The following is a 27,900-nucleotide window of genomic DNA, read 5'->3' as shown; positions in this document are numbered from 1 at the left end:
TGTTAAGGGCAGCTACTGATGAGGTCTGTACAAGCTAGACAGAGTAGAAGCATCTCTACCTTGAACTTTACATGATATGTTTCAAGACATTAGTTTGCCTTTGTTCATTTTTTCCCACGTGTCATATTTAACACCATTGCTTACCTGCAAAAGTACTTTTGATGTGGTGTGAAAAGCAGCATTACATTCACAGTGGCAGTAAAAACACAAAAAAAGATTATAAGAAGACAATAAAATAGACAGTACTTCCCCTCCCTCCTACTCTGTAAAAAACAAAACAAAACAACAACAACAAAAAAACATCACTGAAGAATTAAAATTCTTTCATATTGCCTGGATCATCTTTATTGAATGCTGTACGTATTTAAAATACATTATTTTTTTTCTATCAAATTTCTTCTCTTTGTATTTCTGCCAGCAGTACTCTAATTATACTGACCCGTATTAAATAGCACCTTAGAAACAGTGGAATTTCAAGTTAAAAAAGAGGAAAAAACAAAAACATTGATTGTCAAAAACAGGAAAATATTAAGAATGCATATTAAATCTTCCGAAATGCACAGAGAAAAAGCTACAAAAAGTGAAATTTTCATTATTCTGTACCAGGTGATACACCCTTGTTAACGTATCTTTTACAATCAAGTATTTAGATGATGTGTTCTACTGCCAAGTACAAAAATATGAAAACCATGGCACTAACGTTTGTGCAGTCACTCCATAGTTAAAAGGCAGTTTACTAGAACAAGGCTTACTGGCACCTAAGAAAGACTGTGAACCAGTTGTTCACAAAAGATATGCCAAGTACAACTAGTACAAAACATCAAAGATTCCACCCTGTACAGAATCTATAAATAGATTATAAAAACAAAACAATAATAAAAATCACATATTACCAGGAAAAAGATCCCTGTACAAAGAACCCAGTGTTAACAAAGCCGACAATAAAATGTCTTCATAGTATAAACTGAATGCTCATTTCAAAACTAAAAAACACAAATTCACACCCTCTAGTATTTTTCAGTATCAACCTCTTAAAGCATTTCCAGTCTCAGTTTAGCTGGTTAGCTGTAGCCATCATTTGAATGGACACATGGCACAATCTCTTCCACTTCAATTCCAATATCCTTCAGATTTTGCCTTGAGAAAACAAGACCCAAGATGTCCCCCTTAATAAGCATAGCTCACACACATCATTTCTCTCCTTATCACTTTTATCTCCACAAGGTTAGAAGTGTGAAGATTCTTGGGGCAAGAGGGAAGCAATGCTGCTGTAAACAGAACAGCCACTTGATTTGTTTTGAACTTCAAGCAGCAGTATAGCTAGCTTCTTCTTTCAAATGAAGGATGTCCATGATCCTACCCATTCTGTACTAAATGAAAAGCCTTTCATCATAGTAGAAAAAAAAAATTGTATCTCACAGTTGTGTTCATGACAAGAGAGCGTTTAGCCATCAGCCATTACTGATCTATTATATTCCTATTATTTTTTCACTGCTGTTAATTATTAATTTCTCCTAATTTGAATAAATCTTAATAAAATTTCATTACAAAATTGGAAGCAATATACTTAAGATGCAAATCAGGAGTTACAAATTACAATGATGTTTATCAAAAACAAGACTAAATGCAAGTTAATTCGCAAAAACATGCAGAAATGTACATAAATATGCATGAAAACATTGTGAATACAACATTGAAATATAATTCACAGCTTAATGAGAGATAAAAATTTAGCACAGTCTTGTTTCCAGCTCAAAAAATGAATTCAATGATCTCTGCAGTGTTCAGCCCATTAATCACAACTTCCGTAATACATAAAGAATACCAAGATTATCAACAGTCACGTACACGTCAAAATTAGGGGACACGTGTATTGACTTGAGGTTTGTTCCGTTCGTGTAGAAGGTTTGCAAGGATTCTCCAGTAGTTACATCCCACCACTATAAAATATAACCGTATTGTTTAAGTTAGCAAGTACGTCTTTCAAGGCAGAATATTCTTTCAATTTTTTCATAAGTAGAAATTCAGAACTTTGTTATCTTAAATAAGTAAATAAATGCAGTAGGACATACAGCATTTTCATGTTCATTATGAAGAACACAGTTGCAGCTGAAATTGAGTGGATATTAAGGCAAACAGAAATGACTGGGATCTTAATATTAAAAGATGTTAATGAAGAGCTTTGTTAATAAAGATCTGAAGCTCCCAACTCTATCTTGACCTCTATGAACAACAGCGCATCTGGAGTTCAAAAACAAACTCCACATTAGAAATATATTCAAGGAGCTTTCAAATTGGAGAAGAAACGTGAGAAGTGCCAGACAATCACAACGATGAAGCAGTCCTAAGTAAAAATTATCAGACTTGCTTATTTTAAGTGGTTTGGGTTTTCCTTTAGAATTATGAGCAGATTGTCTTTTCATTAGGTAAGTTAGATTGTTTTATTATTTCAAGGCTTACCTTAAGATAGCCTCCAGATGACACAAGCATTTTACTGTCAGGAGAAAATGAGAGGTCTGTTACCCAGCCACCATGTGTTGGTTCTTCTTCATCCACAGTAACTGAGGAGCAGAAGTGAAGTAATTCACCTGTTAAAATGTCCCAAATCTGAGAGAAAGAAAACATTATGTATGTAAGTAAACGTAAGGAAAGCTGAAATATATTTTTCCATATTAGAGGAAAAAAAAGCCTTTTAAAATAATCATTCCATTGGAAATGACAGAATAACCCAAAAACAGCACTCTCTTCCTACAACTGTATTATATAGAAAGGATTTAATCACTCATGGAATTTACAGTAGAATGATCAGCAAATTGTGTGAATCATAGTTCCACAGCATTCATAAACCTATGGAACCCAGGAAAATAAATCTATCAATATGGTTACAAGTTACTGTCACCTTGTATAAATATGGCAAGGTATCTTGGTAATCTTCAACTGATATTCACTATGATGCTAATTAAATAGACATGCAGAACACAAACCATTGGAGCTCCAGTATGTGAGCTGACTATCAACTGAATTATAAAATAAACAACAAGGTTAAAGCAGTACCCTTATATCTCCTTTGTCATCTCCAGTGGCCAGTAATTTGTTACTAGGAGAGAAAGCAGAGCACCGCACACAGGCTTCATGACCTTTCAGTTCATGAAGAACAGATGAACTTTCAAAGCTCCATATCTATACGAAAAACAGAGAAGAGCGAAAACAAGCTCAAAAACAGTTATGACTTTACCCCTTCTTCCTAAAAAAAGACATTAGTATTCAAAAGTACAAATCACTTCTTATATATATGCATAAAGGCTTCTTTCCTTATGCATGGACTACACTGTATGTACTCCGCTTTCACTTTCTGCATCACACAAGAATGCATTTGTTACAACCTATGGAATCAGGTATACTTTTTCCTTGGAATATACTCTTCAAAGCAACTCATTCATTTATAAGGAACTTCACAAAATTGTCCCCAGGATTCATGGGTCAATTCAGAACTATATTTTAAAAAAGCTGATGGTGCAGGCCCAGAATGTTTAGCAGTTCACTACTTTTCAAGTCCTACTTCTGAAGAAAAATAATACCAATGACATGGGGAACACTTTCATGTAAAATTTCAGAATTCTTTCTTAACTTAGGTTTCCAAATTAGAACATTAGGCTATTAATAAATCAATAGAGAGAACTAAACAAAACATTCTTCACAGACATTTGCATTAAATATGCATTTTATTCATACAGAGGTCACCAGGACAGCCTAAAGTTATATCCAGATCAATTCTAAATGTCTGTAACAGCATTAGAAACATGTTCACAGATATAGGAATTTTAATACTAGAAACAAAAAAGGATTAATTAAACAATCACTAGTTATCTCATAATGAAAAATACAGCAAAAACATCAGGCCAAACGAGGTATCACAATTAGTTTTGTACATAAAGTAACCAACCTTTGCAGTTTTGTCAGCAGAAGTAGATGAAAACCTGCTACCATCAGGTGAGACAGCACAAGAAAGAACAGCACCTCTGTGGCAAGCAAAATCTTTTTCTGTTTTTCCAGTGGTGATATTCCAAACCTATGGAACAGAATTAGCCTGTTTTTCCAGTATAATACTGTTTAAAAAAAAAAAAAAGTTTTAAAACCTGCATCTTACAGATCAATAAAGGAAATAGAACTCATCTGTGTGGTACTAATACAGCAAACGTTTTGCCAAAATATAACATAAAAATAATAAATAAATAAATATCACTAGAAATATAAAGTATTGATTTTTGTCTGAAAACAGCATATACTTCCGGATCAATTCAAGCAGGTGGGTGTCCATACAACATACAGAGCTTACCAAATAGCTTTTCTAATTAAAGAAAGGAAGATGTATTTTATATCATACGCAGCCTTTTATTTACCTTAACTGTTCCATCAAATGACCAGGAAAGAAGTTTTGAATTTTCCAGAAATGCAAAGTCTTTGATTGCTTCCTTATGCCCTTTTAGAAACACACACTCGTTCAACTGCCAATTCCAGACCTAATAATAAAGACGGAATATATATATATGAGTGTGTATGAGAAACGTAACTTAAAAATAATTAATTGTTTAATTTTAAACCTGTAGAGATGATAAAAAGTTTTTTATGGAGGTGGCAACTTATTAGAAGATAGAGTAGTCAACCTCAGAGACAGTTCACTTTAAAGCATTAACCACTGCAAAATGTGAAAGCAAACTGTTTCCCCGTACACAGGGAATACAGGGAATACACAGAATCTGATTTTTTCTAAGTGAATTTGGTGCTTAAGCACTTGGCAGCCAAAAAAGTCAATAATACCCTGGGGTGCATTAGCACCAGTAGCCAGTCAAGGGGTGCAATTATTACATGCTGCTCTGCACTTGTGCAGCCTCACCTTAAGCACTGTGTGCAGGTCAGCATATAAAACTATTAGAAAGCACCCAAAGGAGGGCGACACAGATGGTAAAAGGTCTACAGGGTAAGATATATGAGGAACAACTGAAGTCATTTGGATTGTTCAGCCTAGAGAAAAGGACCCTACGGTTCCTTACAAGGGGAGCAGAGGGCACTTGTCTCTGCTTTCTGGTGACAGCGACAGGGCCCAAGGGAACAGCATGGAGCTGCGTCAGGGGAGGGTCAGGTTGGGGATTAGGAAAAGGTTCTTCACCAGAGGGTGATTGGGCACTGGCACAGGCTCCCCAGGGCAGTGGTCACAGCTCCAAGCTGTTCAAGGTGTAATGGACAATGCTCTCGGACACGAGGTCTGAATTTTGGCTGCTCTTGTGTGGAGCCCAGAGCTGGACTCAATGATTCATGTGGTTCCATCCAACTCAGGATATTCTATAATTCTATTAAATTTGGAATAACTCATATTTTAAATTTACATATATATGTAAGTAAATATATATATAAATTATATTTATAATTTAATTTATATTTTAAAGCGTATTTTTAATGAAGTTTCATTTCAGTTGGTGTTTTCATAGCAAAATGACATTATTTTAATTGAACTCTTCACTGAAAATTGAACAAATGTCATTTTATCTTACAGAATCTATTAAACTTCAATATAATTTAAATGACAGTGATTTAATTGGTTTTCAAATAGGTTCTCTGCATCAAAGAAAGAACAGTAACGAGGCATTCAGATGACAACTGTGGCCGCCACTAGGGGGAGCGGAGGACCTAGGAAAAAAAGGATGCTGGACTGGTGAGCTGACTACTGCTTCACTGACCATTGTGAAGATACTCAGGCTAGCTTCAGATCCAGAAGTTTTGCAGAGTTAGAGCAAAACAAACACCATAACAGAATGCGGCACAGGTTATGTGTATATTAGCAAGGAAGTAGAAGACTGAAGCTGGAATACATTTGCTGAGCAAAACAGTGCTGAGGATCAGAATCCACCTGAGTTTTAGAGGTTTTACTTCAAATCAGCTCAAGTTTGGTCATATAGTCATATGAATGACTATACAGCATGAAGTGTAGTTTAGGAATCCTGTCTGCATGCCTTCAACTGCTGTGCAGTGAAACTATAGTACTATACTAAAGTAAAAAAGACCAGGACATTCACTTCAAAGTGCATTCCCTGATGAGCTAAAATGCTACACACACTATAATGCCTCTCTGCAGCCAATCAACCTTGCCAAGAAGGAGAGCTTATTAATTTGAGACTACGTTAGTACAACCATTCAACTTCTTGCAAGTATCTGTATTCAGCACTGTATTGGACTAGGTAGACACAGCAGCCCACTCAGAGACAAGTCTTTCAATTTTATTCCCTTACACAGTACAGACAAGTCCACACCTGGCCAGTGCTGAATTGCATCCCAAACTTACGTGATCAGGACTGTTGAGCTATCTTCTAAGAAAATTAGTATTTCTTTTCATCCAACTGAAAGGAGTTGTTTCTATCATGCACAGCATTAGAACTGCACAGTATTCACTATCCTGTGGGATATAAATAAAGGCTACAGTTTCTACAGCCCTTTGCCTCTATCTGGTGCTCTAACTTGCTGCATCCTATTTGAGGTCATCTACGGAAAAAACAGTAACTTTTTATTTACAGTTTCTTTGCAACAAATTAATTGATATTGCAACACTTGCAAATTAGATAAGCAGGAAAGCATAAATCAAAGCAGCAATAGAATCAAGGATGGCCAACTTACCCTAATGCAATATAAAATCAATTCAAAATGCATGGAACAAAGATTGTTCCACATACAGGATATACAGTGGTCATTGACTGAGTTTACGTTAGGTATAATAGAAAAGATGTTTTTACAGATAGATACAATATAATCTTTTAAAATATCTTCCATACCTGTATGACTGCATCATGGGCACTTGAAATCAGAGTCTGACAATCAGTGGTAAATCGACAATGTTGCACAGATGTCCTGTAGGCCTCCCGGGATGTCAGAACTCTCCCATCCAACAACCGTAGTACCTTTACAATGAAAAATGCAATAACAGTATTTATTTTACAAATTTTAGGGAAAGGAAGTTCAAATTCTCAACGCAAATTCTCTTTAAATACGAAGAGACTGTAAATACATCATTCTCAGTCAGTGGACTGAGAATTGTGTCTAGCTCTGGTCTCCACGCTAAAAAGAGATAGGGATTTCCTGGAAAGAGTCCAGTGAAGGACCGCCAAGATGATAAAGGGCCTGGAGTATCTCCCCTATGAGGAAAGGCTGGGTGACATGGGTCTGTTCAGCCTTGAGAAAAGAAGACTCAGAGGGGATCTGATTAATGTCTATAAATATCTAAGGTGTGGGAGGCAAAGGGACAAGGCCAGACTCTTTTCAGCGGTGTGTGATGATAGGACAAGGGGAAATGGCCACAAACTGAAGCATAAGAAGTTCTGCACCAATGTGCCTAAGAACTTCTTCACAGTAATGGTGACGGAGCACTGGAACAGGCTGCCCAGGGAGGTTGTGGACTCTCCTTCTCTGGAGACAGTCAGTATGTGCCTGGACGCCTACCTGTGCAACCTGGTCTAGGGAGTCTGCTTTGCAGGGGGGCTGGACTCGATGATCTATATAGGTCCCTTCCAGACCCTACAATTCTGTGATTCTGTGACGGTGACAACAAAAAATCAGTCCTTGGTAAAATGAAATGCAAAGCTGCATTGTTAGTATTACCTTTAAACTGCCATCATTTCAGTGTCACTCAAGCATAAAAATTTTTAAGTACTATACTAAAGAATATTATTGTAGAGAGTCATTAAAATGACGTTTCTTTAAAAAGAAAGTTTTTTTCCTATTATTTTCAAGATCAAGTTTAAGATTTAATACCTTTATTGCTCCATTCTCCTGCCCAAATGCTGCAAATTTAAGATCTTCACTTAAGCAACAGCAGCAAATAAGGGATTCCTGAGGTTCTGTCTGCATAATAATGCTGTCTGTATTTCCATTAATGAGCTGCAAGATAGGAAATTAATATAATATTTTAAAATTTAAACTGAAATAAAATACAACAAAGAGCTAAGAATAGCAAGAGAAGAGTTTGTTAGCTTCCAAACTTTTGTTCATCTAGACCAGACACTTCCATAAATCAGTTGCTTTAAAGGTCTGAGTAACTATCGCTGTGGAACACACTCTGAATGGGACAAGTTTGCAGACAAAAACAAATCTCAGTCACAGAAGGCTTTTAAATGTTTGCATGATCACAGAAAACAGTAAGTCAGCATGTTATTCCCGAATTTCAAAAGCCATATAGTGAGTTCTGAGCTCAAATCTACTTGCCAGTCTGATACTTGTGCCAAATGGAGTGTAAGCATGACCTAAAGTTTAAGAGCATGTACAGTGCACCAATCTCAACTCAGTGTTGTCCTTACACCAATTCTGATGAGATCTTTAGAATACAATGATTTACAAAAAATCTATAAGTTAAAAATATCTACCAGTGTGATGCATTTAAAATGATTGTATAGCACATCAAAAGGTGACTAGGAATGCATTTCTGGGAGACTACAGATCACTAAAGGTAAAACATCAGTCACAAGAGAAACTACCTTTAGAGGTGTGATAGCAGATATGCTGTTGAATTAGAGGACACGTGCTTAACTACAATTTGACTTTTCAGTCAATTTCTCTTCATAAGCAAAGTGAAAAATCTATTCTGTTACTAGGCAGAGCTCCTAGACTTAACATTTTACAATATGTTAAGAATCATCACCTACAGATTCAACTGTTGAAAGTAATGAACAGGCAGTTATTTCAGTGCTTTGTTTCCTACTGAGATTTACAGATAAATTCAAATATACTAATACATTGAAAAATACAGCTTACTTGTATATGCTTCTGATTGTAAATTGCTAAAATCATGACTTCACCATTGTGAAACACAACATCCAGTTCACTTTTTAGCACGGCATCAGAAGACTTGCACACCTTGTTTGTTTCCCAAATCTGTTGAAGAACAGAATGTTCCATTAGTTTTAATGGACAAGATAAAAAACTTGCTGAGTACCTTTAAACCAAAGTCTTATAAAATTTGCAAGTAACACTGGTTTTAAAACAGTGAAAATTATCCTTCTGCTATTTTTATTTACTAGGGAAAGAAAGTCGTGCAATTGCTATAGCAATTCCAACTGATGAAACAAATAATTCTTTTTCCAGGCTGCCAAGCAGACATCTGAATATTTGTTATCAGAACCATGAAGTCCACACTTTTCTGCTTCAAGGAAGAGTGTTAAAATTCAATTACAGTAAATGCCAAGTATAGATTTCTATACTTCAATTGCTTTCAAAATTTCAAGAATGTAAGTGTTAGCTTGGAGAGAAGGAAATGTTACTTTGGTACATTGTAGGTTTTTTACATTCACAGTTTTTTAATGAGGCATTACAACTATAAGAATCTGTCCTAAATATTAACATACAAGTATCTAACAGTGAAAGGCATATCAACACTGCTAACTTACAAAAGGACCATCAAAACAGTTCCCAGTTTTTAATTTAGATAAAACCTAATAATTACCATCACTCTTGAACTGCCCCTGGACTTAAAAATTATTTATCTATATGGTAAATAAAGAAAATGGGCATCTCATTTTACAGTATATAGAAATAACTTTATGTAATACAAAGCTAAATACTTACAAAGTATTTAGCATTATGGTTATTATATTATATATGAATATATAATTTTATAACAACAATTTTAACAAATAACTTAGTTTTATATGCACACATACACAGTATCAGCTTAAAAAAAAAAAAAGAGTAACCTTACCCGTATTGTCTGATCCTCAGAAGATGTCAGAAATAAAGATCCATCTGAGGAAAACGTCACACAGTGAACCCAGCTCGTGTGTCCTCTGCAATCTGCTACTTTTGATAAGGATTTAATATTCCATAACTGCAGCAGAAACATGAAAGAACTCAAATGGATTTAGACTGCATTTCAAGCAAAACTGAAAAGTTTACTCAATTACTATCTCTACTAGCATTTTCTTACTTCTCACTCTAAAACTATCATGTAAAAAGAATTGTGCCTCTTGATGACAATTTGATACCAGTGACACAGAAACAGAAGCCTCTTTGACAACGGTAAGTTTAAAAGATGTGGGAGGAATTACAAAAAAAAACTCACTCATTATGAAAATACAAGCTGAGCTGACCAAGTAGGTTGCAAAAAAACAAAGAAACACCAAACCCAAATACTTGTACATGCTCAGTTAGCCATCACAGTCCGACAGTTATTTCAGCTGTTGTATTCCTCTTTCACGAACTGCCACATCCTGCAGCAGCATACAGGAGAAGGTATTTTGTTTGCCTGTTTTGAGCTAAGTGACGGGAAGGCGTATATTGCGGGGACTGATAATAATCACATCGTCACATGATAACTTTAAATAAATACAGTGGCATAGTGGTTTTATATAAAAGGGAGTTCTGCTTTCTAAGAGGAATGTCTAATCTCAAAACACTATTTCCCAATTCCTATTTTACATTTTAGAAGTAAACAAAAATTATAAAGAATAAAGCACATTGATAGGCTGTTAACATTGCCACTTTGTTTTACATCTCCCTACACAAAACCATGACAAATGTAATACTTTATATTACTCTTTCCTAGTATACTGTAGCACTAAGATCACTTACCTCAATAGAACAATGAGACAAAGCAACTGCTACTAACTCATCCCCAGCGCAGAAGTCGCAATATTGGATTGTACTGTGATGACTTATGATGACTTGTGTTAACAGATTACTTGTTGTAACATCAAAAAGCTGTGAAGGCAATTACAATATTTAGCACACAGCTGGAATGACTTCACCACAGACACAGTTTATATACTCAACAGTATACATTTTTTCATTTAGAGGTATTTCTCTCATTCATCATGTTTATCATCTGCGTATTTTTTACTAAACACACACTTAAAAACAGGCACCTTATGTCCAAAGCATCTAGGTAGCTTATAATTTAATAATTATTCATAAATTTTAACCTAGATAACAACATCCTGCACGTCTAGAGAATTATTAACATGAGATACTTACCAAAAGCTTATTTTTGGCTACGACCAAAATTGTATCACTACTTCTGGACCAAGAGCAACATTTTACTAAAACCTCCACGTCATCTTGCTGCTCATCTGCATTCCTGAAGAAATCTTTTATCTCAATAGTTCTCAGTTCATTTGCTGAATGCACATTCCAAAGCTTCAAGAAGAAAAAAAAAGAAAATACATGTTTACTGTTGAGTATACAGAATACAATAGTGGAGAACCAATTCCCAATTTCTTTTAGGGAAGAAAGTGAGGAAAACAACAAACAAGCAAGCCCAGACAAAAATAACATCTGCTCTGCAACTCTATTAAATAAATTGCACGCACAACAAGAAATCTGGTACACTGGTACATTGGATACATCTAGTTTGTACCCCTATTTCACTGAGGCACCTGCCAGAGAGCTACTGAATATTTGTTTCCTCTACCACAATTTTTCTTCTGAATGACAACAGATACTACAACCTCACTTTCCTGATATAGCAGTTCCATAGAAAGTTATCAGTGTTTTAATAATTGCAGTACTGAAATAGCGTAGTTCTGTTGCAGCCAAAGGCAATAAAAACAATGCTTGTGTTCCAAGGAAAAACATAACTACCTCAGTACACAGATCGCTTTTATTCCTTATGGCTATTGTTGATTCAATTTCAGATGACAGACCTTTTAACTATTCTAGAAGGTTTTTTTTTGCTGTTGTTTTCATTATTATTTTTGTTTAAAGAAATTTCAAAACACTCCACATCAGTTCTCTTAACTATATATTTCTTTTTTTTTTTTTTAATGGTGAAAAGGACTCAAAATGAGACTCCGTAGATTTATTTAAAACCGCAGCCACTCAGTTCTTCTTCTGGAACTGGGCTGAACTTTTCCAAATGTTGCATTTAAAGTGGGAACAACACTCAACTGTTTCAGGGTTTAATTCATGAACACTGACCACGCAAATACAAAATTATCTCACACATAGTTTGTATTTTGTATCCCCCCAAAATCATCAAAACAAGCAGTTGATTTAAAAAATAAGATGTGTACCTTCACTGTTCCATCTGTTGAGCAGCTGGCAATATAGTCATCATTTGGTGAAAATCTACAGTGACTGACAGCGTTTACATGACCAAACATCGTATTCCTACAATACTTATCCTTCAAATCCCAAAGCTGCATGAGAAATAAATATATAAACACCATCAAATTCATGAATTATTCACAGGCAGATTGCTCACGTTCTTCACAAAATCACAGTGGCAACTAAATTCTCAAAAACGTTTCTTAGTTTTACCCACATGCTCACAAACTTGAAGCTATGCCTGAAGTTCCCCCATGATTTACTTCCATATGCTAGCTTGCATGAAAACAATTCCCATGACTATTATATAGCACATTCTGTACAGTGAATGCAAGAACCTAAAATAGCAGAAAGTTACCAAAGGCTTCTTCAGACTGAGGGTTAAACTTTGTCTCGCCTCTTTCCTTCCTTTCAAACTCAAAAGTTCAGAATTATGTAGCTTGTACATAGTAACTAAAATGAAATCTCTTAACTCAGTGTTGGATTATTGCATCCTCTCTAATAAAGATAGAAGAACAATTTGCGTGTTAGGGGCCACACGCAGACACACGCACTTCCTAGGCCTACAGTTCATACTGCCTTTTTGTTACCAAATTGTTCACTTGACTGTTCAGGCAGAACTCAAAGCAGGAACAGTTACCTGTACAGTGTTCTCTAAAAAAAAAAAAATCAGGCCTCTCTCATTTTTATTTTACTCTTCTTTTCTATTTCTGGACATACTTGTGCTGTGAAATCACACCCTTACAGCCAGGTCTTCCTTTGTTCTTCCACTTCCTCCCTTTCCTCAGATACTTCAGTTACGTGGCTTCTGTTCTGAGTACACATATTGCCTCATACTCTGAATACTGCCAGATTGCTAACCTGACAATCTTTTGCTTTCACTACTGTTACTTTGTTGGCTTCCACTTTCATTTCTTTATTATGACGAATCAACTTAATAAGAAAATACATCTGCTCCACTTCCATTATGTTATTTATTTATTCATTTCATCATTTGGCATCCAGTTTTGTATTGTTTGTGGCTGCTGTTTGTTTGTTTTTGTTTATTTACCTGCTTCACTGGTTTTTAATCAGGTATTCCTCTCCCAGGCTCTCCCATTCCCATTCCATCCCCTAGAAGACTTTACCTTTATGCCAAGCCAATGGGAAATCTGCTTGCTTTTCATTGTAAGTATAAACATTCCTTCTGTTCTGCCCTGTCAGTATTCATGATTTGTTTCTGCCTCTCTTCTACCAGGCTCATTATAAACCTTAATTTACAGGGTTTGAAGCGTATTTCTACAACAATAATTACTCTGTTTTGATTATTCCCATACTGCTTATCACAGTCTTTTCGACTTACTTTGATATAAGTGTCATCTGAGCAGGTGGCTAAAAGATACTGGCCCCTTCTGTTATTGAACTGGCAGCAATTGACCTGCTCTGTGTGTTCTTCATATACGTACAAACACTTGCCCGTTCTTGAATTCCAGACCTAGACGGAGTTGAAGGACAAAAAACAGTTTAAAATAAATACTCTGTACTTAATAATAAAAAAACAAAATCTGTAAGCCATGTAGGAATACAAATAAAGCCCTAAAAATGCTCTTAATAACACATCAAAAATGCTTGGAAGAAGAAGGGAAAACATGTATATTTATATCTATTAATACACAGCTGTGATTTCAGATTGTTTGTACCAGAGTAGCAGAGATGCAGATACATACATTTTTCAAAACAAAAACTGGAGCATGGTTTTTACAGACAAAGGTTCTTATAAGAAGGTGTCTGCAACCAAATAAAACCAGCTTACTCTTGTCAGAATTCAGTTTCAGCCTACTATTAATTATACAAAATTTCACAGCTAATTTTGAACAATTAAAATATCAAGTGGATGAGGGGGATCATAGTTTAGACCTGAGAAAGATTATAATATCATCAAGATTTTGTTGCAGTTCTGAAGAATTCAAAATAACAAAACAAAAAAAAAGATATATAACAGAAAACGCTATATAAGAAAAACATTTATGGATACCTTCATTTTATGTTATGAACAGGATTGGACTCATGCATTGTGTTCTACATAAAAAGAATCATCTGATAATACAAGTAAAATAAGTTGTAATTGTGTATGCATGATGTTAACATAAGAAAAAGATGCTTAACATAACAAGTGTGAGATTTTTTGTTTTTAAAGTAGTGAATTATCCGCATAAGTTTTAAGACAGTTAATAAAAACCTTTAGTCCTAAGAATCTGCTCTGCCTAAGTTGGTTAAAACTGAAATCTGAATTATGATGTTGCAAAACAAATAAACAAAGAAGTCTACTCTCTGTTTCCTTACCTTCACTTTTTTATCAGCTGAACAAGTTGCTACATATTTATCATCTGCAGAAAAAGTGCAGCAAAGTATTTCATCATCATGAGCACTTATCTCCAGCAATCTCTCTCCACTTTCTGCTTTAAACACCTGAAGAAATACAACGAGGAATGAAATCTTCTAGCTGGCATACAATTTCAAAACATGATTCACAAATAAAAGATTGTTTTCTCTCAAAGAGCTCCCTTAGCTAAGCACTTCGTAAAACTGCTTGCATTCTGAAAGCATTTATGATTTCAAGGAAAGTAATACGAAAACATTTAATTTGAACTTCAAATCTATGAAGGTGATAGAAATTATTATGGAAAGAAATATTGAAAACTAGTTTAAAAAATCTGTATGCATTATGTGTTTCATTAATGACTTTGTGTAACCTTTAAGCCTAAAGTTAGGCCTTCTACCACATAAGACTTTTGTACTCCTTAAGGCTAAACACATGCACTTTTTTATTCTACTTTATAACTTCACCACACAATAACTCATTAACAGTATCTGCACTGTTATTAGAAGTACAAATTCCAGGTTGATATGTATGATATTTTTCTGTTGAAAGGAAGAATTTTAGCAGCAATTGATTATCAAATAGAGATGCTAGGAGTCTCTTTTGAGCTGGTTACAGGGAAGGAAAGGATGGCAAGGAAGAAGCACTGCACATTAATCGCTTTCCTAAAATTCTGGGATTTATCTTAATATATGGTGAAATGTACCCTTTCTATCTCAAGGGTAAACAATCTTCAGCTGTTCTAACAAATCACAATTTGCTCTTTGCAGCAACATTCAAGATGCTACAGTTGTGAAATCCATACTTTTCCTATCTTTTTTCATCAAATGGGAATAACAATGACAGTGAAATAGTTGGTACTTGTTCAAATAAGAGCAAGAAAACAAAAGGAAATCTCCATCTACAGTAAATCTTGCAGAATATCTGCTCTTAATCTAGCAATCATTATTTCTGATTCTGAGTTAGTCTTAAAATCTGAAAACGTTAGTTTTCTTTTGATGTCACTGTTAGGAAAAAGATGACTAAGTTCAAAGTTAAACAATGAAAAATGATTGTTAATTTTCCTATCATTTCTTCTAGTTTAGGTTCTGGAAAAAAAAAATCTCTTCTGATAGAAAGTCAAGAGGAAAACAAGAAATCAGCAGTCCCAGTAATGAAGCCATGAAGTACAGAAGCCCAGCACAGTAACTTCAGCATAGCATAAAACTAGCACATCCACCAAGCATCTCCTTAAGTGGGTTGATGCCATGACCATAACAGTGTAGAAGCCAGCAAATAAAAGAAAGTAACAAACACCACCACATTAAATAGCCAAATGAACAGCAACTAAGGACCACTAGTACTTTTACTTTAGTACTGAACTTAGCAAGCATCCAAAACAATACCAAAGGCTTGCAGAAAAGTTGTTCTTTACCCTTACCTTTGGCTGTCTGGAATATGGATACTTTACCAGGTTAGTGGCTGGCTGATTGCTAGTTTTCCTGAGAGCTGTCTGGCTTCCCTCCAGGCAGACTGCTGGCAAATTTGTATTAGTCACTTTCCTCTCTCTCTCCCCATATTCACTTCCTAACCACTTCATACCTTTTTTCAGTCTACCACTGCCCTCAGCTTCCAGGGCTCATTTTTCTACCCAGATTTCTTTATTTTGCATGAGAAAATTTACCAGCTTACCACCAAACATCCATTAAAACCCCATGGAATTTGTAAAGCACTAACACACACGTTTCAATGTTTTTTAGTACTATAGATGGGAAATACCATTTCTGCAAACGAATGTGAAACATGCTGGGATGCACTACTTAAGCCTTAAGCTTTTTTGTATCATTAAAAGGTATCTCATGTTCTGTACACTGTAAACAGTGTAATAAATGTTATGGTGTCATGTTATGGTATCATGGTATATTTACTGAACTACAAAACAATACTTACTAGCCTAAATGTGTTTATGTAACACACTTTCAATCTCTTGTCTCCGTTATATTCTAGATCTCTAATATCTTCATAGCAAAAGGAAAGCAACAGCACCATTAACAAACATTATCAAAATAGTACACAGCATTATACTTTGCTCATGCATACGTAGGTATTTTTACCTGAAGTGTCTTATCAGCTCCACATGATGCTATTCTTTGTCTATCCCTAGAAAAGCAGGCATGGTAAACTGCATCTCTGTGTGGACGAACAACCAGACGAGAAAGGTTTTTCAAGGATTTTTTATTTCTGCAGGAGAAGATAGTTCATTTGAGAGGAGTATTTTTTATCATTCAAAATCCTCTTTAAAAAGATAACACTTGTTCATATACCTTCTACAGCAAGCTTTAGAAACATCAAATTAGCTGGCAGCCTTCATGCAAAATAAGGGAAACCAATTCCTACATGCACTTAGAATTTATGTTGCTCTCCAACAGCTAAGAGCTTAGAGACCAAGAAAGATACTATGTGCATAAGAAACCAACATGCTACCTCATGTGCATAGCCACTGTACAGCAAAACAGTCTTCCTAATAATGTCTCAATGAGCTGGTATCTGTCATGCCCAAACAGACTTCTTTCTGAAGCTGTGATCTCCTGCGTGCTCTCTTTCAAGTTTGCATCACACACATAATATTTAACCTACAATTCTCACCTTTCTAAAAAACTATATAGAGAAGTTTCAAGTTACTATATTTTCACCTTTGTGTAGATACTTAAAATGAATGTTCATTGAGTAGAGAAGTAAATATATTTCTTTATTTTTATGAAATTATTACTAATTTGTAGCTTTACATGTCTGGGTTTTCTTTCATTAGTTCCTGAAAATTATTTCACCTTCTTTTCCCATGAAAAACACAGCACTTCTTATATTACCCATTAGTGTGTTTAGTTGTAAATGCAACAATTTTGTTGAATCAAGGGATAAACATATCAGCAGATGGATTACTGCTACTTACATCCATTCCAAGTAAAATGTTCCCGTTTCTCTTTGAGCCCGTAGCTTGGCTTGCTGATACACCTCTGATGTCTCCGGTTGGCAAAGACCAAGCTGGGTAATGTCTGGAAAAGGCTGTCGTCCAAGAAGGTGCCCATTTAAAGACAGAAATTCCTGAAAATTCTCACGTATTATGCTATCCTATGTGCAAAGCAGACAAAGTTTGGTAATTAGTGAAGTGGATATGTTTTCGAAGTGCCCTTTGCTTTTTAATTTTCTATACAGGCAGTATTCTTACAGAAGCATTTAGTTCTCCTTAGTTCTATTAGCAAGTAGGTATCATAGACTGAAATATTTTGCTGTTTTATTCAGAAAAAAGTGTATTATCCTTACTTTTCAAATAAGGATATTGGAAGCAATGATTTACTCAATGAGCAGTCAGTGTTAAATATTAGTAGGACTATTCCAAGAGGCCAAGAAGATTCTAAACTAAGGGAGTACCATCTGCACCCACCATTAATTATCACAGAACTACAGATTCTCACCACTGAGTTCCATAGTCAATTGCTGGGACCTATACTGAAGTTAACTAAAACTATAGTTACTGAATTCTTCATTTTTCTCTCCTCCAAGGTAAAGTTAAACTTAGGACTGCCCTAACGTTTAATTTTTATGCTTCCTATGTATCTCACATACATTCATAAATAAAATGCAATAAAAGATGGAAAAACATATTTGGAACAGACTGATCATTTACCTTTTACATACCTTTTCATCCAGGACTGAACTATACTCTACATATTCATGAATTAGATGAGCAGGTCCTACCAATTCTGTTTTAGCTTTAATCCAATCTAGAGAAAACATAAGATCACGGAGTTCCTACAAGAAATACAAATAAAAGTTCAGAGCATGAGTTCCACAACTGAATCTACTTAAGGGAAAAACAAAAAAGCACAGGCAAACACATTAGGTATTTAATATATCTTGATACAATTCACTCCAGTTCACTCATCAATCTACTTGAACACTCTAAACAAATCAATTTAATTTTGATTATACAACATAGTAAGCCTGGATTTCCAAAAAAGCTTAGGAAGACTTTTTACCACACCTTCCTCAAAAAAAAAAAAAAAAGAAAAAGAAAAAGAAAAGGCATTATAAGAAATCTTCTTATGAACTGATCGAAAAGACAAGAGACATAGGGTAGAAATGAAGTAGTTTTCATAATAGTGATTATAAGTGGAGCCCCTAAAGGACTTTATGTTCAGTGTTTGCCTATCTGCTCAAAGGCCTGGGAAAAGAGAACTCTGAGTGGGAAAAAATGGCCTGGAGGGGAAGGGCAGTGGTTCAAGAAGAGGAACAGACGAACCCAATCAGAACTCACCTTCTGCATGTTGGCACCAGCCATGTGATATGCTAGAAAGTTATACCAGTACATACAGTCCTCTTGGGATAGCACAGGCACATGAAGCTTGTAATATCTCTTGTACTGATTTACTATATTTTTATGTAGTTCCTGCAATGTGAACCAAAACACACTTTCAGTTCATACCATAAAAAGGTGTGGACTGATTTTAATATTAAACATTTATTATTATTATTATTATTATTACTCCTCAATGTAAGATGCCAACAAATTAAATAAGAAAAACTTATCTTAAAAAAACAGTAATTTAAATTATGTAGAAGACTTTCTACAGAAACTCCCTAGATATTAAAGACAGAAAAGCAAGTTGCTAATCTTCCTTCTTAGACTGAGAAAAGCTATCAGGTCATTCTTTACATTAAACATGTATAGCCAGTAATAAAAATGACCCTTTACATACACAGATATAAAGCAAGCAACTGGCCTCTTCTTCCTATCTACTTTTTTTGCCCTCTCCTTCAAAACCAGATCTAGATGACCCTTAAAGGTCCCTTCCAACCCAAGTCATTCTATGATTCTATTAGTTTCTTAGCTCCATATGAAATTATCATTAAATCACTTCTCATTTTCAAGTTAAAAATGTTTTTAGCCAGCATTAAGTTTAACTGCATTGTGTGCCTATTATATGAAGCTACTCTAGATACTATTTAAAAAAGGAATGTTTTCTGAAGAAAGTCCAGCTTTGTAGAATAAGGTTAGAAGTAAGCAGATAAGGCAGAACTCTACCTGAAGCTGGTTGCAATTCTTCTCTGTAAGAAAGTCGAGTTGAAGATCATGTAAATAATAATGAAATGAATTCCCATTACGATCGCAGAACAATAATGATTTGTTAACAAATTCCTGCAGTATATCTTCAACTTCTTCAGTTTCCATATCCCAAAGAATACAGAGCACCTAAAAAAGCAGAAAAGATAATCAGAACTAAGGAAAAAACAAAACTGTAGGAATGCCACGAAAGACCAACAATTAACAGAAAAAAAAAATAACATGGTAGAAACATTACCATTTGCAGAAGATATGTGTGCTCTGTGAGTAACTCAGTAAGTTCAATATCTAACTATGTAAATATATAGATAGACAGATAATAGATATATATGAGATAGATAATACAAACTACCTCTTCATTTGTCTATTTGTACTGATTCATGGTGATCATACATTTTTCATAAAAGAAATTCCCTAACAGTTTTTAAGCCTTCAGATAGTTCAATTGCAACCTAATGTAAGAACTACGCATGGAGTGTATATTAAACTAACATTATGAACATATTAATTCAGTTACAATTTTTTAGCTTTGTTACTGGCAACAAAAGGTATGATATAATAACGGATCCAACCCACCAATTATTATTAAGTTGCATATAACATAAGTTACACACAGTAATTTCAAGTAGTAAAAATTTTACTACTTCTTTAAAGTTATTGTTTATATATCACTAAAAATCATAGAATATCCTGAGTTGGAAGGAACCTACAGGAACCATCAAGTCTAATTCATAAAAAATAGTAATAATAATAAACAAAACAAGCTATGAGGTTTCTGAGTTGCTGTTATTACCTTAGTAGGCACTTTAACATCTTTTGGGAGGATGGAGAGGTCTTTATAGTATTCTTTTAAATCATTACTCAGTTGCTCTACACTTATGGACATTGCTTCATCAAGGGCTTCATAGTCATAAGATGAGGACTTTCTTATTCTTTTAAATTGCTTATTCTGCAGCTGTTTGAGATAATATTCCCAGCGACTAGGGAAATCTCGTAGTAATGCACCTATCAAGGATATCACAAGAGGAGAACCTGAAGGAAGAAAGTAAATTAATCTTAGAGAGTCTGATGGAACACAATTCAATAGTTTAGTCGAGTGGTTGAATAAATCAGGAAATTTTCTTAATTAAATGCTTGAGGTGTCCCCGTTGTCCTATCACTATCAATCTGTTAAAAAGTTTATAAGCTCCCTTCGAGTACCAGAAGGCCACAATGAGATCACCCCAGAGCCTCCTCCTCTCCAGGCTGAACGAGGCCAGCTCCCTTAACCTCTCTTCCTAGGAGAGGTGCTCCAGCCCCCTGATCATCAAATGTTCCCTTCTCTTTCTGTGAGTCAAAATCAAGAAGAAAAAAATATACTGAGTGGTTTAAAAAGTGGCAAGTATCATACCTTTGCATTCTGTTACAATGCAGCTGGCTTGTTCTGGCAGTTCTGATATTTTCATATTCACAAACAGGGCTAAAACTTCCAGTCCTTTCTCATGTGTTAGTCCACTTTCCACGTGAATCTCATATTTATTGCCTATACACAGGGGAAAAATAAAAATAATTTTTAAAATGCTATGGAAATTGAGAGTATTTTCTGAGAAAAATCTGGAACAGAGGATCCAGCTCAGAGACTACTTCATATGTAGAGATAATCAGTTTAAACACAGCAGCATCAGACAGGCTAACTTACTGAAGAGTGCAGTGATTCTCAATATAGACATATACACAGGACAACATATAACATGTATTTCATGGAAAAGCATAGTTTTACAGAGCATTTGTCATTTGTGTACAACTTGATAGACATGGATTCTATCTAATTCTTTTAAAAGTTCACAAAAACACTCTGCATACACGTACATCCATAATTTGTAATGCAGAAGAGAAGATCATTCCTTACCAGACACAGCATCTGTCACACTCCTATCCCTGCTGGTTATAAGAACCTGACATTGATTATCAAATGCTTTTAGTACCCAGGAATCCCAAATGTCATCCAGGACCAAAAGAGACCTAGTACAAGAAAAAATATTTCATGTTTCAGATAAAATATTAGTAGTAATATATAGTATTTCACCTTAATAATGGAAGAGCATTTTCAGAATTAATCAAGTACAACTTCAATTTTCTTCCACTAACAGAAGAAAGAGGACATTAAATGCTGTGTCAGAAAGCTGAATGCAAGTTTCTCCAAGAACAAACTGGTGAAGTTTGGTTCACACTTGAACTGTATTAACCTAACACAACACATTCTGACATCTCTAACTGGGCGGGATGCAGCACAGGCTGTAGCTTCTTCCCATCTCATCTAAGTAATCTGGCGAGTTTGCCAGAGAAAAGTATATGTTCCCCTTCAATCATTCTGTGTATCTCTTCTCCACTGAAGGCACCTACTTGGATTTCTCATCTTTATCGGTCAATTTTCCATGGACCTGGCAATATTTTTTAAATCTTTTCTATGCAAGGAAGACTTTTTTATCTTACAAAAATGCTAGTACTCTTCTAGCCTGTAGTCTGTAAAGATCATAACACTGGAGTATTATTCCTGAGATATCTCACTCGTGTTTACTTTAGTATAGATTTTCCCAGGGAGTAATGAAATCCTTCAAAAATAACAAAAGCTATTGTTCAAACATGAAAAAAGCTGTGCAGTGGCCAGGATTGCCTGATCAAACAGTTCAGTTTTCCTGAAGTTTGAAAGCAACTGCCTTCTTGGCCATAATTGATCATATTGTGAAAATTTGCTTTCACTTTGGTAACTCCAGAGCAAACACTTCAAAAAGACATTAACTGCTCTGCAGTGATGCACAGCCTTCCACTGCTGTATGATCCTCATACACTCATGAAACATCGTAAGAACACAGTAAGAACACTAGAAGTTAGAGTAGTGCTTATTTCCAACTACTCGTTCTCAACTTTCAGTTTTCAATGACTAGTAATTTTTCATGTGAAGGTGACTACTGCACAGCTGGTTATTGTATATATACATATATATATATATATGTAATATATATTTTTGCCAAAAGCATTAATAGTCTGACAAATATATCATATCCAGAACAAGTCTACAATGCATCCCTTATGTTAATCCATTAAAAAAAAATCTACTTAGAGAAAAAGCTTTACTGTATATATTATATACCTGATTTAACCACCCATTTACCTTTCAGCTTTTCTACACTTCTCTGAAATCTATTTTCTCTTTTACCATAAGCAAGCAATTTAGAAAATATTAACAGTAGTCCCTATGCAAACATCAAAATTCTTGAAGTAATGCTAGCTTTAACTAGACTATCACTTGTAAATTATCTACATTAAAAGAGAAAAAGGGAAAGCAAAACGTGAAAGAGTTAGGATGTTTTCTTCTGCTTTTTTTTTTTTTTTTAATTAAGAAACAGAAACATGTAATCATAACAGAGATTGCAGATGATTAGACTCTGCACAGTAAAAGAATAGCATTGCATTTTACTGACATCACCTCTGGTATTTGCGCAGCATCAGCAAACGAAGACGATCTTTGGCCTCCTCGATGTTAAGTGGTGGTCTCTGTGGAAGAGTAGAGTCATGCTCTAATCTACTACAGAGATTCTGTAGCTTTATGAGGAGCCCTGCTTTGTCCTGTTTTCCCACAGAGATCCAGTGAACTCCTCCTGGAAAGCAACCTGACAGAAACAACAATGTTTATCACACATTATGTTTAAAATTAGAAGTATTCATAGCAGCTCAGAATAGCAATCAATAATACAATATAGATTAAAATATAAACTGTAAAGTCTATTGCAAACCAACCTTAAAACTCTACTGTACTACAGGAGGATGATTCTACAAGTTTACTGACTTATATTTTAAAAGAAACAGGCTCTGTAAGGCAACTTGCCAAAGCTCACACTGCCACTGATGCTGTCCCTCCTCTCTACTTGTCTTCCCTCCCGACCTTTGACAAGGCATCTAGAAGAGTCAGCTGCAGCAGGGGATGCCATATTCTCTAAACCTCAGACATGTTTTCTAATATCTCAGCCTCACTTTCTGCTCCAAATGTCCTATAGAGAAAAACATCAGTAAATGATTTCATTTTTATCTATTGTGAGCTAAAATGAAAGTAGTATAACCACACCGCAAATGTCTGACATTACTAAAATCTACACTATAGTCTGAGTGAGGTTTTTTAAACTCATGTAGCATACATATGTCTGAAGAACTGACAAGCAACACCCAAAAAAGAATAAAGACTAAAACCCATTATTTTATATTTTGTACTGATAGAAATAATACATTCAAAGGATGCATCTACTCTCATAAATCAAAGCAGGTTCCAAGGTGAAGAGCTGTTAAGAATCTTTTTCCATAAATTAGTAAAATACGCAGTGGTCCCAGAGCACTAAATGGTTCTGAAAGCTGTAACTTGCTAGCAATATTTCAAAAGCACCTAAGGAATTTATCATGCCAAATATAAAATTAATTCCAAGATGACATAAGATACTTCTCCGTATACACTCAATACATAGATATTTCTAGTAATTTTTATTAGAATATTGATGTTTTTATAAAAGTACCTCGCAAGAGCTGGTGATCCCTTAAAGCTTCTGCTGTTAAAACGGTCTTTCCACAACCTGCCATTCCATAAACAGTCACCCAGCCTGGATCACTTCCTAAGCTGCGCAGTTTCTGTTTAATATCATCTACCAGCTTTGGCCGAGAGACAAACACAACTGGTCTCTGCGGTACACCTCCTTCGCAGAGAGCTGTCTTAACTGAAGTGAAAAACAAGAAATATGAAAAAAAAGAAGTGGTTTCTAAACATTATGCCTCTTCAAAACAAAAAAAAAAAAAACAATTTACCCCAAGAATCCTTTCCCCAATTTGTTTCCCATACAAATGCTCTAAGAACTACTGGACTAACCATGCCGTAATTAACAGGTATCAGCTTCCCACCTACAACAGTCTCCCAGTTGGTAACTACATTTTCTGCAAGCTGGACCTAGTTACATCAATCCCGGGAACAGAAAAGATAATTGACAGCATCAGTAGAAATCATGGCAAACATACGCAGTGGCTCAATGTCACTACTCCCAGCCACTGAGCCATTTTCTCAGCTACAGCTTACTGCCCCAGTGATGCAGCAGAATAGGAAGCATGCAGTGTAAAGCTTTTACTTTGTGGTTAACAGCACAGTACTGCTGTCCAAGCCAGACTTCTCTTTATTTAAGCTAAGTCAGCTGGACTTGCAATAGGGCACTTGAAGCACAGCAGGAAAGTAAATGTGCACCTGCTCTCTCCACTGTAGGTCACACAGCAGACTGCTGGCTGTTGTGCCACTTTTTGGGAAATCTTACTCAGGTATTCTAAATACCATGTCTCTATGAGGCTGCACCTTGAGGACTGTGTTCAGTTTTGCGCCACTCACTACATGAAAGACATGGAGGCCCCGCAGCATGTCCAGAGAAGGGCAGTGACACTGTGAAGGGCCTGGAGCACAAGTCTTATGGGGAATGGCTGAGGAAACCAGGATTGTTCAGTCTGGAGAAGAGGAGGCTTAGAGGAGACCTTATCGAGGGGGCAGGCAGGGGATGGGGTGACAGTTGGACTGGATGACCTTAGTGGTCTTTTCCAACCTTAATGATTCTATGATTCTCATAACAGACAGTGCAAAAAATACACTGTAAGATTCAGCTGTCATTTAGTCAAATGCAGTAAGACAGTTCATCCCACTAAAAACTACCAATTTATTTCATATAAATCAAAAAGAAAACTTCTATAAAGTTTAAGATCTTACTGAAGGTAAACAAAAGATCTGGTGGAGAAATAAGCAACCAATTAACTGGATTAACAGTTGGCATGCAGTGCTGAGATTACTCTAAATGAGAAACACCTGAATTTTGAAGGCTGAAACTTTTTATGTTAAATTTACTTTCCTTATTATATTATCCAAAAGTATCACCTCTTATTTTATTATGTTGGCCTACAACATCAGAGGCAGATGTTGGTGATATGGCAGTAGAGGCTGAACCTTCCCAACAATATTCCATTACATTTTGTTGCTGTGCAACAGATGGCAGCAGAGGGGCAGTCTGACAAAACGGCATCTGACTTAGAAGTGCATATGAAGCAAAAGTGTGGAATTGAACACCTCCACACTGGAAAAATTGCACCCACTGCCATTCATTGACACTTGCTGAGCATTGATTGAGACCAAACAATGGAAGTGAGGACAGTGAGGCAGTGGGTGGTGCATTCCAGTAGTGGTGACAGTGTGTCACCTCCTCTTAGTGCAGATTGCTATGAGTACAGCATGCAGGCTCTCATCCATCACAGGTGAAATTGCATAGCTAATGGTAGTGTCTGTGCTGTAGAACAGTGTTCTGTAGATGAGTACTTGATCAATCAGACAGAATTATTGAGCTATTCAAACATGTTCTATTTTCCGTGGAAATAAAAAGAAGGCATTATTTTTGGAGCAACCTACATAAACCTAAGAGTCTTTCTTTCATTTACATTAAAAATGTTACAATTTAGAGAAAAATAGAAGTTTCAGGTTTCCAGTCTTTTAAAAATACACATTACCAAGTAATGAACATTTTCAAGATGACCTAGGAAAGTCATAAGCATCCTCTCCTATCATATGAAATACACAACTACCGACTATCGTGCTACCAAAACAAGTGAACAAGTTCACTGTTTGCTTCCTTTTTGGTGGAACAGATAGACACTTCGCAATGAATAAAAATACAGCTTCTCTTTCCCTTCAGAACTGATTGCTGCAGTTGTACTAACCATATGAAGTCCTCTCATCCATAGCGTTCTTTCCATTCTTGGAAGAGAAGGCAGGGATGCCATCCTGAAGAAGTGCAGCAAGATCTCGGTACCCTTCATGAAGCAGTGCATTATAAAAAGATCTATATGCATTATTGTCTTTGGTAAGAAGAGTATTAATTAGCATAGCTGCTCGTTCCTTCTGTGTATTCTAGAACAAACATTAAAATAGGTGTTACACAAAGCTAAGACAAACCATCTAATCAGCTTTTTAAAACACCTAATCTATTACTCTGCAAGTTATTTACCATGTTTATTGCCACGGATATAGGTTTCACTTTGAGCAAGACCTCAGCCCAACTTATGAACTACAAATATAACTGCATGCTAAGTTAAGCATTTGTAATCTAGTGAAGACTGACAGAAATAATTCTTTGTAGAAAGGCCACAAAACACATAAGCATCTGGGAAAAGATAAACGGAGATGACTCTACCTGTTGTTTCACTTTCTCCTCCTCCTGCAATGTCAGGACTTGGTCAGCAACCATATGATCCATAATGTAAGAGGTTTTGATGTCTTTCTCCAGTGCCTGACGATTCGTAATTAAACACATTCTACTGTTCTCATCCATATTTCTTTAGGGTGGGGGGGGGGGGAAAAGTCAAGCTGGAACCAAAACATAACTTACATGTACACAGAAAGCTGTTTTAAAATACCTTATGCTTTTTAATGTAGAGTCAGCTGAGCAGCTGCATAAGTGGTAAATAGAGTGAATCTTTAGGCAAGTCGACGTTATGAATTGTAGGAATCTAAAAGAATTCATTGTTTTTCCACTTCTGACCTGGTGAAAAGACTTTGATAGTTCACTCGAGCTGCTGTTGCCCCTCGTATGCTGGGAACTCGTTAAGCATCTGCGTGAAAAGGTCTCTCCCCCTCCCCCTGCATCCCTCAGAGTCCCCGGGTCACATAACAGGGACAGCAGGACGGGAAAGGAGCGGTCCTGCGGTTGAATTGCAGCAGAACACGAACTCCCGTCGCCTCCCAAGAGATGAACCCAGCGGTGCCTCCACGAGCCGGGCTGCAATGGGTACGCTCCCAGCACAGGGTGGAACGCTCCCTTGTGCAGCATCAGATACACGCGCATAAACCCCTTTTCTCCCTCCATCTCATAAAAGAAAGCAACAACAACGGAAAAAAAAAAAAAAAAACAAACGGTCTGAAGATGGTGAAAGCCTGTTTTTCTCCGAGGCTTCCCAGCAGTCACAACGCTCCCTTCTCGCCGCGGGGGAAACGAAACAGAAAGCGCAGCGCCCGCCGCCGCCCCGCGCCCACAGCTGTTCGACCCGCAGCCCTTCCCGCCCCGCGCGACCCCTCAGCGCCGTTACCCGCCGAGGAGGAGCCGTGCCACCGGCTCTGAGCTCTCGCCCCGCTCCGAGGACAAGCGCCAGCCTCACACCGCCCACCCGGCACTCCTCCCGCTGGCACTTCCTCCTTCCGGGCCCGGGGGTGGAGAAAGCCGGCCCGGCCCTGAGCCGCCCCGCGTCTGCGCAGAGCCGGGGCTGCCGGCACGCACCTGACGTGGCGGGCTGAGGCGGGCGGGGCCGGCCGGGGCTGCGGCGGCGG

At 36.4% G+C, this 27,900-nt stretch overlaps 1 protein-coding gene across 1 annotated transcript; it reads right to left on the bottom strand.

Moving 5' to 3' along the window:
* Window positions 1–313: 313 nt before the first annotated feature.
* Window positions 314–27,779, bottom strand: APAF1 (apoptotic peptidase activating factor 1). Its single transcript, XM_416167.8, has 27 exons — window positions 27,663–27,779; window positions 26,771–26,943; window positions 26,298–26,487; window positions 24,080–24,277; window positions 23,005–23,188; window positions 21,427–21,539; window positions 20,929–21,060; window positions 20,332–20,570; window positions 19,500–19,667; window positions 18,732–18,863; window positions 18,113–18,226; window positions 17,367–17,545; window positions 16,531–16,657; window positions 14,401–14,526; window positions 13,421–13,552; window positions 12,045–12,170; window positions 11,008–11,169; window positions 10,606–10,734; window positions 9,737–9,862; window positions 8,794–8,913; window positions 7,798–7,923; window positions 6,822–6,947; window positions 4,401–4,520; window positions 3,944–4,069; window positions 3,055–3,180; window positions 2,461–2,607; window positions 314–1,940 (listed from the first exon to the last, which is right to left on the bottom strand). Exons 2-27 carry the CDS (start codon window positions 26,906–26,908, stop codon window positions 1,797–1,799), a joined length of 3,750 nt encoding a protein of 1,249 aa, XP_416167.4. The 5' UTR covers window positions 26,909–26,943; window positions 27,663–27,779; the 3' UTR covers window positions 314–1,796.
* Window positions 27,780–27,900: the final 121 nt, after the last annotated feature.

The sequence above is a fragment of the Gallus gallus genome, chromosome 1 (genome assembly GCF_016699485.2).
Source record: "Gallus gallus isolate bGalGal1 chromosome 1, bGalGal1.mat.broiler.GRCg7b, whole genome shotgun sequence".
In the NCBI taxonomy this organism is placed as follows: domain Eukaryota; kingdom Metazoa; phylum Chordata; class Aves; order Galliformes; family Phasianidae; genus Gallus; species Gallus gallus.
This window is presented reverse-complemented; position numbering and strand designations above follow the sequence as displayed.

Bases quoted from the DNA above. Each gene is read 5' to 3' on its own strand.
- APAF1 (XM_416167.8), bottom strand. From the start codon at position 26,908: ATGGATGAGAACAGTAGAATGTGTTTAATTACGAATCGTCAGGCACTG. The intron at 9,863-10,605 runs GTAAGTGATCTT...TTTCTGCTGCAG, and splicing joins TGTCTCATTGTTCTATTGAG to TTATGGAATATTAAATCCTT. The intron at 6,948-7,797 runs GTATTAAATCTT...TTCATTGTAAAG, and splicing joins AGGAGAATGGAGCAATAAAG to GTACTACGGTTGTTGGATGG.